The 15,903-nt window shown below is 40.1% G+C and overlaps 1 protein-coding gene across 7 annotated transcripts in view; it reads left to right on the top strand.

Moving 5' to 3' along the window:
• The window catches only part of DMD (dystrophin), a 2,416,993-nt gene that overhangs the window by 944,075 nt on the left and 1,457,015 nt on the right, over window positions 1-15,903 (top strand). For all 7 annotated transcript variants that reach the window (XM_075852742.1, XM_075852740.1, XM_075852736.1 and 4 more), the window contains one exon: window positions 8,842-9,017. In XM_075852742.1, coding sequence (XP_075708857.1) covers window positions 8,842-9,017 — 176 coding nt within the window. The remainder of the gene's footprint in view (window positions 1-8,841; window positions 9,018-15,903) is intronic.

Below are 15,903 nucleotides of genomic sequence, written 5' to 3'. Positions count from 1 at the left end.
TGAAAACATTACAGTCAAGGGCATAACTAGGAAAGACTGGGCCCCATAGAAAACTCTTGACTGGGGCCCCCCAGATGACACACACAGCCCCCTTATATATATATATATATATATAGTGCCCCCTGTAGATTGTGCCATATAGCCCCCTGTAGACAATGCTATACAGCCCCGTCTGTAGACAGTGTCACATCCCACTTGTAGATAGCGCCCCCAACCTACCCCTTGTAGATATTGCCATACATCCCCCCTGTAGATACCTCCATAAAGCCCCTCCTGTATATAGCACCCTACAGCTCCCCCTGTATTTAGTGCCACAGAGCTCCCCTCCCGTTTATATAGTGCCACACAGCTCCCCCTTAGTAGATAGTGACACACAGCACCCCTTTAGAACATAGTGCCACACACAGACCCCTGTAGATTGCGCCACACACAGCCCTCCCCTTGTAAATAGTGCCATACAGCCCCCCTAGTAGACAGCGCCACACAGCCCCCCCTTAGTAGTGCCACACAGGCCCTTGTATATAGTACCACACAGCTCCCCATGTGTATAGTTCCACACAGCTCCCCCGTGTGTATAGTGCCACACAGCCTCTCCCCTTGTATACAGTGCCACACAGCCCCCAAGTAGTACAAAGCAATGGCGCCTCCGAGAAAGTTGTGTCAGCCAAGGGAATGTCAATCAAACACGGTAAGGTGGGTTTGGAGGCAGGTCTATGTGACTCTTCAGGATAGCGGCACCGACCCATAACCCTTTAATGCGTAATTAGCATATAGTGTGCACCGTTTTAAAACTTGATTTTATAGATTTTCAGATCATGTATTACATCATGGTGGCAGTTCAAGTGGTTAAAACTACCAGACAGGTTCCCATTAAACATACAATGAATTGAAAACAATTCCATCTGCCCTGCAATTTTGTTATTACAAATATATCCTAAATAATTACAGCTCCAGAACCATGCTTATACATATATACAGTACCACAACCAAGCTCAGTACATAAATACAGCACTAGAACCAAGCTCTGACATATATACAGCACTAGAACCAAGCTCTGACATATATACAGCACCACAACCAAGCTCAGTACATAAATACAGCACTAGAACCAAGATCATACATATATATGGCACGAGAGCCAAGCTCAATACATATATACAGTACACAACACCAGAACCAATCTCAGTACATAAATACAGCACTAGAACCAAGCTTAGTACATATATACAATACCAGAACAAAGATCAGTACATAAATACAGCACCAGTACCAAGTTCAGTACATATTTACATCCCCAGAACCAAGCTCAGTACATATATACAGCACCAGAACAAAGCTCAGTACATAAATACAGCCCCAGAACCAAGCTCAGTACATATATACAGTACCAGAACAAATCTCATACATATATACAGCACCAGAAAAAGCTCAGTACTTAAATACAGCATCAGAACCAAGATCAGTGCATATATACAGCACCAGAACAAAGTTCAGTATATATATATACAGCCCCAGAACCAAGCTCAGTACATATATACAACACCAGAACAAAGCTCAGTACATAAGTACAACACCAGGACCAAGCTCAGTACATAAATACAGCACCAAAACCAAGCTCAATACAGCTCAATTTAGTGCAACCCCTTTTGTATAGGTTTGTACGGCTTAAAACTATAGCTCCCAGCATGGCCCGAAAAATGGTAAGTATATGCTAGGAGATGCTGTTTCACAAAAAAAAAAAAGACATACCATCCATCGTCTCGCTGCAGATCATACAGTGACTACAGTACTGATTAGAGGCAGAATAAATATTTACATAAAGTGACTCACCGGTGACATTTCAGATTTTAGATCTTTTTCTCTTTTCGTCTCCCTCCGGTCCAGAACTCTATGATGGATTTATCCTGGCCATTACCCATTTCTGAAGTTTTCCGCTCAGATGTCTTCAGCTTCTCATTTTTAAAACATTTCTGCACCTATAAACAAATATAAAATTCTCAATACCTTTAAATATAATAGCGCCATACACTGCACCTCTAACTATAATAGCACCATACCTTGTGTCCCACACACATGGTGCCCCCTGTAGATAGTGCGCCCACAGCCACCTGTAGATAGTGACCCCCATAGAGCCTCTGTAGATAGTGCCCTACATAGAAGCCCCTGTAGATAGTGCCACACATACAGCCCTCTGTAGATAGTGCCCACATATGGACTCCAGAGTTGCAAGTCAATAGTGCTAACCACTGAGCCACCGTGCTGCCCTACATATAGCTTCCCCTATAGATAATGCTCCACGTATAGCCCACCTCTGTAGATAGTGGCTCACTTATAGTACACTCCTGTAGACAGTGCCCAACATATAGCCCCGCTCTAGATAGTGCCCACAGGTAACCACCCCTGTATATAGTGTCCCACATATAGTCCACACCTATAGATAGTGCCCTACAAATATCACCCCCTATAGAGAGTGCTTCACGTATAGTCCACCTCTGTAGATAGTGGCTCACATATAGTACACTCCTGTAGACAGTGCCCAACATATAGCCCCGCTGTAAATAGTTCCCACAGGTAACCACCCCTGTATATAGTGTCCCACATATAGCCCACCCCTATAGATAGTGCCCTACAAATAGCTCCCCTATAGATAGTGTTCCACATATAGCCCACCCCTGTATCTAGTGTACCACATATAGCCCACTCCTGTAGATAGTGCCCTACATATAGCTCCCCCCTGTATATAGTGCTACACATACCCACATATAGACCCCCCATGTAGATAGAGCCCCCACTATAGATAATGCCATTCACGGTTTTAGTAGAAAAAAAAAAGCTTTAGGGACTCACCCTGATCCCGTTCCCGTGCCTTCCGGCGGCAATGCGGATCTGCTCTTTTCTGAGGAGGTCTGCTGGAGCTCAACGACGCAAGTAGCGCATCGTTGAAAGGTGCTGATTAGCAGGGCACAATTGCTTGCCTCGTCAATTAGCATCTGTCGTGCTGCTAGCGTCGTTGAATGGCATTGTAAGGCGCTGAATGGTCAGGCACGGAACGTGCCCGACCATTCAGCGCTAATGCATGTATTTGTACCTGCATGCTATAGACGCAGGTACAATTACTGCAAGAGGGAGTACACACTGTGGAACGCACCCTAGGAAGATAAAATCAGCAGCAATACAGTAACATATCTTAACCCCTTCCCGCCGCAGCCCTTTTTCAGATTTTAATTTTTGTTTTTTCCTCACCACCTTCCAAAAGCCATAACTTCTTTATTTTTCCATTGATATAGTCCTATGAGGGCTTAATTTTTGCGGGAAAAGTTGTAGTTTTTCGTAGCACCATTTATTTTGCCATATAATATACTAGGAAACAGGAAAAAAATTATTTGTGGGGTAGAAAATGAAAAAAAAACAGTGATTCCTGCATGTTTTTTTGTGTCGCCATTTATTTCGGTGTACATGCGAAGTTTTGATTACTTTTTATTTCATTTTTTGTGGAAGATGAGGTGACCAAAAAATAGAGATTCTGACGTTTACATTTTTTTTTTTACGGCGTTCACTGTGCGGGTTTAATAATGATATATTGTAATAGTTCAGACTTTTACGGAAGCGGCGATAGCAATTATGTTTATTTTTATTTTTTTTACTATGCAATAGGGGGAAAATGGGAAAAGGTTTTTTTTTTTTTACTTTTAATTTTACATTTTTTTTTTACATAAAAAAAAATACTTTATTTAACTCATTTTTACTTTTTTTATTAGTCCCCCTAGGGGACTTCAACCAGCGATTGTTAGATCGCTTGCACGATATACTGCTATACTAATGTGTTGCAGTATATCGTGTTTCTGACAGGCATCTATTAAGCCCTGGGCTTAATAGGAGCGCAAAGATGGCGGACCTGGGTGCCTTCATTAGGCCCCCAGGCAGTCATAGCAACCATCACCCCCCCCCCCCGCGATTGCATTGGGGGGGGCGCGATGAGCTGTTAGAGGAGGTCGCCCCCCTCTTTCTAACTATTTAAATGCTGCGGTCGCTATTGATGCCGCTCGTTACTCTGAAGTGTCGGCTGTAACAAACAGCCGACACCTGCATCGTATGGAGTGGGTTCACTCGTGAGCCCGTTCCATACTTCCCCTGCTCGACTTTGGCATATGGATACGTCAAATGTCGGGAAGGGGATAAAGGAACAATGCACTAATAAATAACTCATACAGTTGTATATGGACAAAATATACATTAAGGTTCCCTTTAAGGCTTGGGAATTTTCCACACATGTAGATATAAGATTCATGAAAAAAAAAAAGGAAAAATAAAAGATGTTCTGCCCATATTTAGAAAAACTACACATCAAATTACAAACGTTAGACTAAAATATAGTATATTTCAAAACTTTAACCATGACTATGGCTATGCTGCATGGGCAGGAATAAAATTATAACCCTAAAAGGATTGTCACACTATTAAAACCCCTTTTTAAATGAGCTGATCACTATAGTTTAAGCTTCTGAAACCCATGGTGAATGGGTAACATTAAATGTATAGCCGGCTACGCATGAATGATCTACCATGCAATACTTGGCTATCTACAAGAGCGGGAGCCACTTTTTGTTAGCAGCTCTCCACTCTGGCTAATTTGAGGCGGTCCACAGCAAGGGAACACTGAATAAGATATACCCTCATATCCAGGGTACGTTAGGGTAAGGGCATACACAGTAAATAAAAGGAATAAAACTCCCACCATTATCTGATAATGATCATCATCAGACTACTGAGCCCCAGAAATATACTAGGCCACACACATGCCCACAAAGATATACTGTGCCGCTATACATGCACCCAGAGATATACTGTGTTGCCATGTGTGCCGAACATACTGTGCAGATAAGACCCTAAAATGAATCCAGACCCCAGATCAGACCCCTAAATAAATTCAGACCCCAGACCAGACTCTAAAAATAATTTAGACCCCAGCCCAGACCTCAAAATTATTTCAGATCCCAGACCAGACCTAAAAATTAATCCATGCGTCAGACCAGACCCCTCCATTTACTTACTGCTCCTTGTTCCCAGGTATGTTTACAAGGTCTTGGTGCCAGCCAGCTTAGTGTGCGCAGCTGCACACAAGATCCTGGCATTGTCCAGCACTATGACCCTGTGTGCAGCGGGGCTTGAAGGTAAAGAGCGCCCTGCAGTCCGCGGGCCCCTGTTGCAGCTGATGTGGCTGCTACTCTAATACTATATGTATATGTATATGGCATATGGACAAGGGTTGTCTCATAAAGATTCTGTAAAAGTCATACTTTACAAATCCTTTTTGTGTATAAGAAAAGCTTTTTATGCTGAAAGCAGTTATGAGAATCTGGATTGTCTGTGCACAATGTTACTCCCTGACTTAAATACTCACAATTTAATTAACCTTTTCAATTTGTATTTCTCAGCATATCCATGTAAACAATTCCCATCATAAGCAACCATAACAATTCACATAATCTATTAACCAAAGCCAGTAGAGAATTAGCTGCCGTACTACTTTTATTAATTGCATAGCAATTAGTATAAATCTAGTTATTTTGTTACTTATGATAAAGTAACATTTTTGTAGGCCAATACCTACTTTAAGAGCTGTGTTTAATGATTTGTCTGCTTTTGAAAACCTGTTTTCAAATATCCTATTAGGAAATTCTGATCTAACAAATAGAATTCCCCTGTTTAGGACACTTATCTTTTAACCAAAATCAAAGAGTGGCTACAAAAACATATTTTATTCTGGAGGATTTGGCAAATTTGTGTATTACGCTGACAGTCCATTAATTTAAGTGGGGCCTGTGTAATGCTTTATTTCCCCTTCAGTGGTGCTGCACGAGAATTGAACACTTCCTTCCACGTTCTCCTAGAAATTGCAACTGATCTGCTTATCATAGCGGTGCCTTTCTAACAAAAAGTCCTGCCTGGTTAGGGATTCTTTAGGTTAAGGCAAGAACACTCTTGTCTGGGAATGCCAGGACGTATTTATACTCAAGTACCTTCTGTCACAGGCTAAAAGCAAGAAATGTTTGCAGCCTTGCTCCAATTTCATTTTCCAGGGCTTTGGTACACGGCCTTATCAAGAGGCTGACATTGAAAATGAGAAATAGTTTAATAGTAATGTGTACAGTTTATAAAAAAACAAGCAGCATGTGTTTTCACCAAACACCACATACAAGTTAATATTACAGAGGAAGTTTGGTCAATTTTAGGGAGTTGAGATCACCTTGGACACATTACTGTGTATATGGGTAAAGTGTGCGGATGTTTAGCCAGTTGCATTTGTATTTATAAATTGTTTTTATTGGGGTCTGCAATGCATCTCCATATAACAACTCCTAGTACCGTGGTCTTAATTCAGAAGCAATTCCCTACTGGGTCTTGAAGTCCATCAGCATGGATGTATGATGGTCGGATTTTAGTGTTCCATTATGCCTTCTATAGCCAATATAGTAATAAAATAGACATAGTGCAGACACTTTCCATGTCATTTCCCTAGGTAAAAAAGATTTATTATACTATAAAGCTGGAGACAAAAGCTAAAAGCCTTAGGCTTCCTTCACACAGAGAATTTTTCTGGCAGCTTTAACTGCATCAAATAACTGCGTCACTGAAATGTAACATCCATTTTTTTAAGACGTTTTTCACTTTGTGTCATATTGTACATGCTTATTTTCTGGCGTTTTTTAAATCCTATAGAGAAGCATAAACCAGGAAAAACACCTAAAAAAACCCCGCCATAACCAGAGCATGTTGCGCTTGGGAAAAAAAGACACTGACCAGAATATTACCTTAAAGAGGCTCTGTCACCAGATTTTGCAACCCCTATCTGCTATTGCAGCAGATAGGCGCTGCAATGTAGATTACAGTAACGTTTTTATTTTTAAAAAACAAGCATTTTTGGCCAAGTTATGACCATTTTTGTAGTTATGCAAATGAGGCTTGCAAAAGTACAACTGGGCGTGTTGAAAAGTAAAAGTACAACTGGGCGTGTATTATGTGCGTTCATCGGGGCGTGTTTACTACTTTTACTAGCTGGGCGTTCTGATGAGAAGTATCATCCACTTCTCTTCAGAACGCCCAGCTTCTGGCAGTGCAGACACAGCCGTGTTCTCGAGAGATCACGCTGTGTCGTCACTCACAGGTCCTGCATCGTGTCAGACGAGCGAGGACACCGGCACCAGAGGCTACAGTTGATTCTGCAGCAGCATCAGCGTTTGCAGGTAAGTAGCTACATCGACTTACCTGCAAATGCCGATGCTGCTGCAGAATCAACTGTAGCCTCTGGTGCCGATGTCCTCGCTCGTCTGACACGATGCAGGACCTGTGAGTGACGACACAGCGTGATCTCTCGAGAACACGCTGTGTCTGCACTGCCAGAAGCTGGGCGTTCTGAAGAGAAGTGGATGATACTTCTCATCAGAACGCCCAGCTAGTAAAAGTATTAAAAACGCCCCGATGTACGCACATAATACACGCCCACTTGGACTTTTACTTTTAAACACACCCACTTGGACTTTTGCAAGCCTCATTTGCATAACTACAAAAATGGTCATAACTTGGCCAAAAATGCTCGTTTTTTAAAAATAAAAACGTTACTGTAATCTACATTGCAGCGCCTATCTGCTGCAATAGCAGATAGGGGTTGCAAAATCTGGTGACAGAGCCTCTTTAACATACGCCACAAACAAAAACGCAGTGTATTTATTTATTTTTATATTTTACTATAGACTTCAATGTGACATCTGCGTGCACCAAAAAAAGCAAAAATGCCACTAAAAACGCATCAAAGTGCAGCAAAATGCTGTGCTTGAATCCAGCCTTATACAGATCGATAAACATTAGCATGCAGTACGCTAAGACTTGCCCAACCCTTCGTGTCGCTGCGTTAAATAATGAATTATTCCTATGAAAAGAAAGTGGAAAATATAGGGAAAGGTCAGTACTAGGGTTAAAGCGAAAAGCATAGTGAGTTTCTGCTAAAAGGGAATGTGACCTATAAGGAAGCATATAATGTAGACAGATAAATTGCCTTGGACACTACAGGACCCCAGTTTGTAAACATCAATCATAGTGATGAAACCTCAAAGAGGTTTATGTACCCATACTATATATTAAAGCAGTAAAAAAACATGGGCCTCTTGCTTGCATGACATTATTGGTACATTTTAGACTAGATGAAAACTTTTTGAACATAGTATTTAAAATAATGTAAAAAAACATAATTATTACAACTAGTAACAACACCATGAATGAGATACGCATTGACATTGTATGCTATTCCGTGTTGGCGGCACCTAGGAAGTAACTATATTATAGGATAACATTAGATAGGACATACAAGATAAAACAAAATGATCAAGTGAAAAATAGTGAGTGTATTGAATTGTTTTATATGATTTTAGAACATTCATAATGTGCCACTAGAAAACCATCTCTGCATACACATGTAATAGTCATAGTCACATTATACAGTACAAACAGAAATACTCTAAAAATACAAAAATATCAAGGCTTTCTGTTCATACCTGCAAAGTTTTTATACACATACCAACACAACATATTACGTCCGCTCTTGAAAAATAGAAATCGATGGGACTTTACTGCAGAATAGTGTTTTATTGTTTTAATGCTGTTTTGACATTATTTGAGGCAGACAAAACTATGTGTTTGTATGTTCATTTAAGTATTATTGTGCTCTGGAGACCAGACATTGATCATACAAAATGCAGTTTCTCATTATTTTCTATTGACACTCCAAACAGCCTCCTTTGAAGTCTTTCGAATATTGTGTGACCTCTGTCTCAATACTTTTCACAGATTTCACAGGCTGTCACCACCACTCAGACATCACTAACACAGACAACTGTAATGGAAACTGTAACTATGGTGACCACCAGGGAACAAATTCTTGTTAAGCATGGTAAAGATGAACTCCCGCCGCCTCCCCCCCAGAAGAAAAGACCGATCCTTGTGGAATCAGAACTTAGGAAGAGGTGAGAACACTGTGGCAATGCACACCTGAGGAAATGGGAAAAAGGATGTGCTACATACACACACTAACTAAAGCACATAGCAACTGTATAAATATGCCTGCAAAACACATTTGATTGCCTGATAACATTTCCTATTATATGTTTTACTGTAGTGTTTAGCACAAAAATATATAATTGAAGTACAATGATCTACATTATGTGTTCTTCCCCACTCTCTGGCTGTTAGAGCGTGCTGGGAGTTATAATTGCTGGGATGACAAACATTCTTGTACTATATACAGTATCAGTCCACTGACATAATATACTGTATAATTGTGTATGTAAGGTAGAAGCTAGAGATGAGCGAATTGATTCTACACAAATCGAATTTGTTACAAAGGTCTCAAAAGTTTCAGATTTTAGCGATTCCGAAACTTTTGGGATTTGTTCTGCACAAATCACTCGAAATGCTGGTCCGGAATTTTACAGATCAGAAGACAAGAAGACATAGTAGATGGATCACATGTCCTCGTTTGGCAGTCCAGCGGGCTTCCCCACAATGCCGTGTAGGCAGCCCTCCCTCTAGCACAGCCAATCATGGGGTATAGGTCTGAGTTATTGGATGACGGTCATATGAATCATAGACGCTATAAATAGCCCAACCAGAAAATGCTGCTGCAGATAGGAAGGGGATTAGTGTGAGTGAGTATGTTTCATAGTGAGGAAAAGAAAATAGATAGATTTACAATAATTTAACCGGTTCCCGACCGCTGGCTGTGTATTTACGGCCAACGGTCGTGGTACTTAAAACCCGCGCCATAGACTATTTATGGCACGGGCTTTAGCTTGTGGCCCGAGCGATCGGGCAGCTGAATGTCGTGTCTCCGGCAGTCAGTGACTGCCGGGGACTCTGAGAAGACGATAGAAGCAGCTTTTGCTGCTTCTATCTTCTCTGATCTCTTCTACACAGCGCTCAATGAGTCGCTGTGTATGTGAATAGAGGCAGTGGCAGCGCCGCTGTCCCTATTCTCTATTGGTCACGGTGATCATGTGACTGGTCACATGATCGCCGGGATGCCGTTAGTGGCAGACTGCTGCTGGGTCTAGACTAGACCCAGCACAGCCCTATTAGTGACAATAGTCACTTTAAGAGGGCTGATTTCCCCTGTAACTGGGGCTGCTGTGCAGCCCCAGTTACAGTGGAAAAACATGGTGTAAAAGAAGAAAGTAAAAATAAATAAAGTCCCCCAAAGGTCTTTTCTGACCTTTGAGGGACAGCCCACAATAATAAAAAAATAAAAGTAAAATAAAGTGCAAACAAATGAATAATAAATACACATAAAATACCCACCCCCAAAAAAAATTGGAACGCTAGGCCTGAGCTAATTACCCTAAAATACACATGTAATATATTAAAATGTATGGCAGACAAGGATGATCACAAGCAAAAGGCCTATTTTAGAGTAAAACTATGTTATTACCAGAAAAAAATAGCTAAAAAGTAAAAAAGCTTATTTTTTTACTATTATTTTCAAACTTTAAGCCTAAAAATTGTAAAATAGGAAAAAGGATGTGTATAAAAATAATTTAAAAGAAAGAAACCTACATTGTCTATGGAAAAAAAAGTTGCAAAAATCACATGGCTAGCCCAACAAATAAAAAAGTTATAGTTGATTAACTAACGCGTGCTAAAAATGGCTAAACCGGTGTCTGGTCCTGGAGGATCCAAATAGCCCAGTCCTGAACCGGTTAAAAAAAAATTTGATTTTAGAGAGAGATAGGAATCAGTCAGTGTCAGGGTGTTAGTTAGGCAGGCAGCCATTTCTGTGAGTGAGTGCTGCTGCAGCTATACAATTCTTATATTAATTTGTAAATCACTAATCTTCATCACATCATTTACAAATCTTCAATGATATTAGTCCTGATGCTGATAGCGTGCTGCTGCATTCTAAAACAAACATCATGGACATGACATTACTCATTGTTTTGCATATATCTTACAGTGCCACCAAACATTGGCGTATTGTGCTGCATCATTCTTTTATGCAACGCCATTATACTTCAGTTTGTGTCCAAGTGACTATTTCTTTTTTTTTCAAACAGATTTTCATTTAAATTGAAATCCTGGTGCTGATAGCATGGCACTGTCTGGTGATACAGACGTCATTGTTTTTCATGTCTTATTGCTAATAATAGTGCTACCAAAAATTGGCGTATTATTCTGTGTCAATTAGTTATACAGTGCCGTTATACATCAATCTATGTCCAAATGACAAGTTTTTTTTTTAAATAAATGGTATAAAAAGCCATTATTTCTACACTTTCCAGGAAGATCAGGCACACTGTTACTGGCAAATGTAGTCGTGGTAAAACTGTAGGGCCGCTTGTTAAAAAGCCATTGCTTCTTCCGATACCGCCGTGTGTAAATAAACAATGTCAGGCATCTGCCCCTAAAAAGGGATAATTTTTGGACCGCTTGTTAAAAAGTTATTGCTTTCGTCTATACCACCGTGTGTATATAAACACCAGCAATCTTCTGCCCCCCCAAAAAATAATATTTTATAGACTGCTTGTTAAAAATAAAATTGCTTCTTCTAATACCACTGTGTGTATAAATACCAGCAGGTATCCGTCCCCAAAAATGGAATATTTTAGGACCAATTGTTATAAAGCCATTGCTTTTTCCGATACCACTATGTGTATATAAACACCAGCAAGCATCTGTCCCCAAAACGGAATATTTTTGGACTGCTTGTTAAAAAGTAATTGCTTCTCCTGACACCACTGTGTGTGTGTATAAACACTGGCAGGCATCTGTAACCATAAAGGGATAATTTTTGGACAATTTTCTAATAAAAAATCTGACAGTGCAGTGTGTTTTTAAACAGGCTGTTTGCTACCCCCGGTTTACCCATAGCTATATATGTTGCTTTCACTTTGACATTACTAATGCTGTCTTGTCCTGAAAGGGGTTGGATACAATCCTAGAAGACCTCAGAGTGTCATACACAAAATTTCAGAGCAATCGGGGGACTTTTGATTCCTGACAAATTTATTCGGACCTTATCGAGTCTGGCGCCCGGTTTGACTGAATCGGACCCAAAATGAATTTCAGGAAATTCAATAATCTCTAGTAGAAGCCCACACATTTCCCTATAGTAATATATTTTTTTCTAATATAGGGAATCATTATGGGTATACAAATCTAGCACCCAGTTGCCAGCTGTTTCACACAGTGTGTTTCTCCATCATTCAACCCAACTGAGTGGCGATAATTTTGGCAACTACAAATTAAAAAGTTGAAGTCCATTGATATTTATCTCTTTTTTATCTGATGTAATCATATATTTAACTTTGAATGACTATGTGATTGATGAACTGATTGAAGACAGAACAGACAGAAAAATCTTACACCTAAAGTATGCCTACTATATAAAGTAAGGATTTTTGATTGGCACTTGTTTAGCTCCATTTACATGGAGCAATCATGTTACTGTATAGCGTCAAACGAGATTGTTCATCCCAATATAGTTTGCATCATTGTCGGCAGCGCATCCCCTGCTTACACAGGAAGATATGCTACGAACAACCATGATTTTTACTGCCGCATGACAAATATGATCAGCCATTTGCTCACTTGTCTGGTGATCGCTGGGCCCATTTACACGAGCTGATGATAGGGAACATTCCCCTAATTATCGGTCAGTGTTAAAGGGCCTTAAGTTCTACTTATATACTGAATTAAAGACTATATTTTATTTCTTAAAATATTGTTGTTACCAGAATCTCCCCTTTTATAAGCTAGTGCTATTTAGTGACCATTACTTGTGTTCTGTCTATGGTGTAGGAAGACAAAATCTTGACATAAAACAGCTTAAAAGGGTATTGCAATCAACATTTATGGCATATCCACAGGATATGCCATGAATGTTTAATAAATATGGGTTCCACCTCTAGGATCTGCACTTAGGGGCTCCCCAAGCCCCATCCCTGCTATTGAGGTGGCTGGCAGACATTTTTTTCTAGACGTTTAAGAAATTGCATTAAGATGCCTATGGAGAAAAACACCTGGAAAAAATGTCATGCCTTCAGAATGCTGCATTTTATATTTAAAAAATTCTAACCCCCCAAAATGCCATTAAAATGTCACAAACTAAAACATTGTGTATGTAAAGATTGTCATATTTTACTAGTGACTTCCAACTAAGATCTGACTGCAATGTTTGAGCCCTTACAAAAATGCAGTGAAAAACATTCCAACGAAAACCCTGTGTGCTGTGTGTGAAACCGAATTAAGGAAGTGTCCAATTAAGAACATTTATCACCTATCTACAGGATATGTGATAAATATATAAGTCCCACAACTGGAACCGCCACCTATCACTAGGTTCCGACACCTGTTCCTCCTCACTGCATGATCACAGTCAAGAGCATTCTGAATGGAGCGCATGTGCACTGCCACTCCAATTTAATATCTATGGGGCCGACGAAAATAGCCAAGGTTTGCACTTGTGATCAGTGGGTGGCCCAGCGATTATAAAGTTATCACCTAGACTGTGGATAGGTGGTAAATGTGGTTAGTGGGAAAACCCCTATAAGGGTGAAGTATAAAGAGGAAAATGTGTGCTGAATTCCCTAACACAGGTTACACTTGTTGGGCAATACAATACGCCATATTAAACTACATGAGGCCTCATTAGGTTTTGACATCAAAATTCAATATTTATACAAATATAATTTTGAAGCATGTCAAAGGAAAATTTCATTACAACAAATTCCTATCACCTAAATCCCTTTCAAAATATATTTTTGAATACATTAAAGTTCTATGATTATATTGTTATAACAATCAGATTCCTGCGAAGCCCAGTGAATCAACCAACCATACAATTTCACCTATAGCATTCCCCGTTCCCACGACTCCGGTTAGAGTTGAGAAACTGGGCAGGTCGCAGGGCTTAACTGTCTCTAGCTAGTCCGGTGGTTAATTCTCCGGATAACAATAGCAGGTAAGGAATCAGACAGCAGGTAAGGAATCAGACGAAATAAGCAAAATAGGAGATATGGTTATCGGCAATAGCACGCAAGAATGTCACTAATGTACCAAAGATTTAAAATAAATGTAGTCAGATAGCCTAGGTTTGGTAACAGAGATGTAGCAAAGCCGGGCATGCAGTACAGCAACTGGGAGTATAGAAGGTAGTCAAACAAGTCAAGGTTCAGCAACGGCGATGTGGTAGTGCCGCGTATGTGGTACAGTAGCCGGTCTGCAGTATATTTCAGGAGGGTAGTTAGATGAGCGAAGTAATGGGCATATAGCAGGGCCAGGAATGCAGTTCAGGGGAACAAAGCAGTAGAGGGGGGGGGGTCAAAGAAGCCGGGTCAATCAGCACCAATACAGGGTACAAGGGTGCCAAGCTAGAGTAATTACCATATAACTGTCACTGAGGCCAGTACATTGCCATTTTAAATGTGATTAATTCTGATTGGTCGAGACTCTTTGCGGTTGCGGCTTATGGGACAAGACAGTGTTGGAGCATGGCAAGGTTATTAGTGTACGTGACTATGGTGCTTCTTTGTTTCCTGTACTTTTGCACACATTGTCGGTGCTTAGAAAATGAAAAGTGTGCAATACTAAGCAGCTTATACAGAATTCCTAAATCAAGATCAGATGGTGAAATTTTTACAGATCTCTAAGCACACAGAACTTGCATTAGATGCACACTGGACCTTGTAGAAAAATTACTCTTTACTATTGCACGTCAGCTGCGCGATATTTTTTAACTAATCCTTACAAAACAGGAGAAAAGCACTTTCTGTTGACTGTCCAACACTATACAGTATTTATATAAATTAATCATGTGCCCCCTTAGTCATCTTTTTTCTAGGCTAAATAGGTTTAATTCTTTTAATCTTTCCTCATAACTTAGATTCTCCATGCCCCTTATTAGCTTCGTTGCTCTTCTTTGTATTTTTTCCAACTCCAGGGCATCCTTTCTATGAACTGGAGCCCAGAACTGAACTGCATATTCTAGATGAGGCCTCACTAATGCTTTGTAAAGTGGTAATATTATATCCCTGTCCCGCAAGTCCATGCCTCTTTTAATACACGACAATATCTTGCTGGCCTTTGAAGCAGCTGATTGACACTGCATGCTGTTATTTAGTTTATGATTTACAAGTACACCCAGATCCTTCTCAACAAGTGAATCCCCCAGTTTAGCTCCCCCTAGGACATATGATGCATGCAGGTTGTTGGTACCGATATGCGTAACTTTACATTTATCTACATTAAACTTCATTTGCCAAGTAGATGCCCAAACACTCAGTTTGTTAAAATCCGCTTGCAATTCACGAACATCTTCCATAGACTGAACTATATTACATTGCTTGATGTCATCTGCAAAAATAGAAATAGTGCTATTAATCCCATCCTCTATACCATTAATAAATAAGTTGAATAATAGTGGTCCCATCACGGAACCCTGGGGTACACCACTTATAACCGGGGACCATTCAGAGTAGTAATCGTTTACCATAACTCTCTGGATACGGTCCTTGAGCCAATTCTCAATCCAATTACAAACTATACTTTCTAAACCTATATTCCTTAATTTACCCATTAGACGTCTATGAGGGACAGTGTCAAATGCCTTTGCAAAGTCCAAAATCATTATATCCACAGCGGCCCCTCTGTCTAGGCTCCTGCTCACCTCTTCATAAAAACAGATCAGGTTAGTGTGATAACTTCTGTCCTTAGTAAAACCGTGCTGGCTGTCACTTATAATACTATTTTTTTGTCACATAATCCTGTATATAGTCCCTCAATAGCCCCTCGAACATTTTCCCCACGATGGATGTTAAGATGGACATTAACTTTATTAAAAAAAATAAAAAATACTGTAGG

This window comes from Rhinoderma darwinii, chromosome 2 (genome assembly GCF_050947455.1).
Source record: "Rhinoderma darwinii isolate aRhiDar2 chromosome 2, aRhiDar2.hap1, whole genome shotgun sequence".
Taxonomy (NCBI): Eukaryota; Metazoa; Chordata; class Amphibia; order Anura; family Rhinodermatidae; genus Rhinoderma; species Rhinoderma darwinii.
The sequence above is the reverse complement of the archived record's forward strand: the minus strand, read 5'-3'. Positions and strand labels throughout refer to the sequence as shown.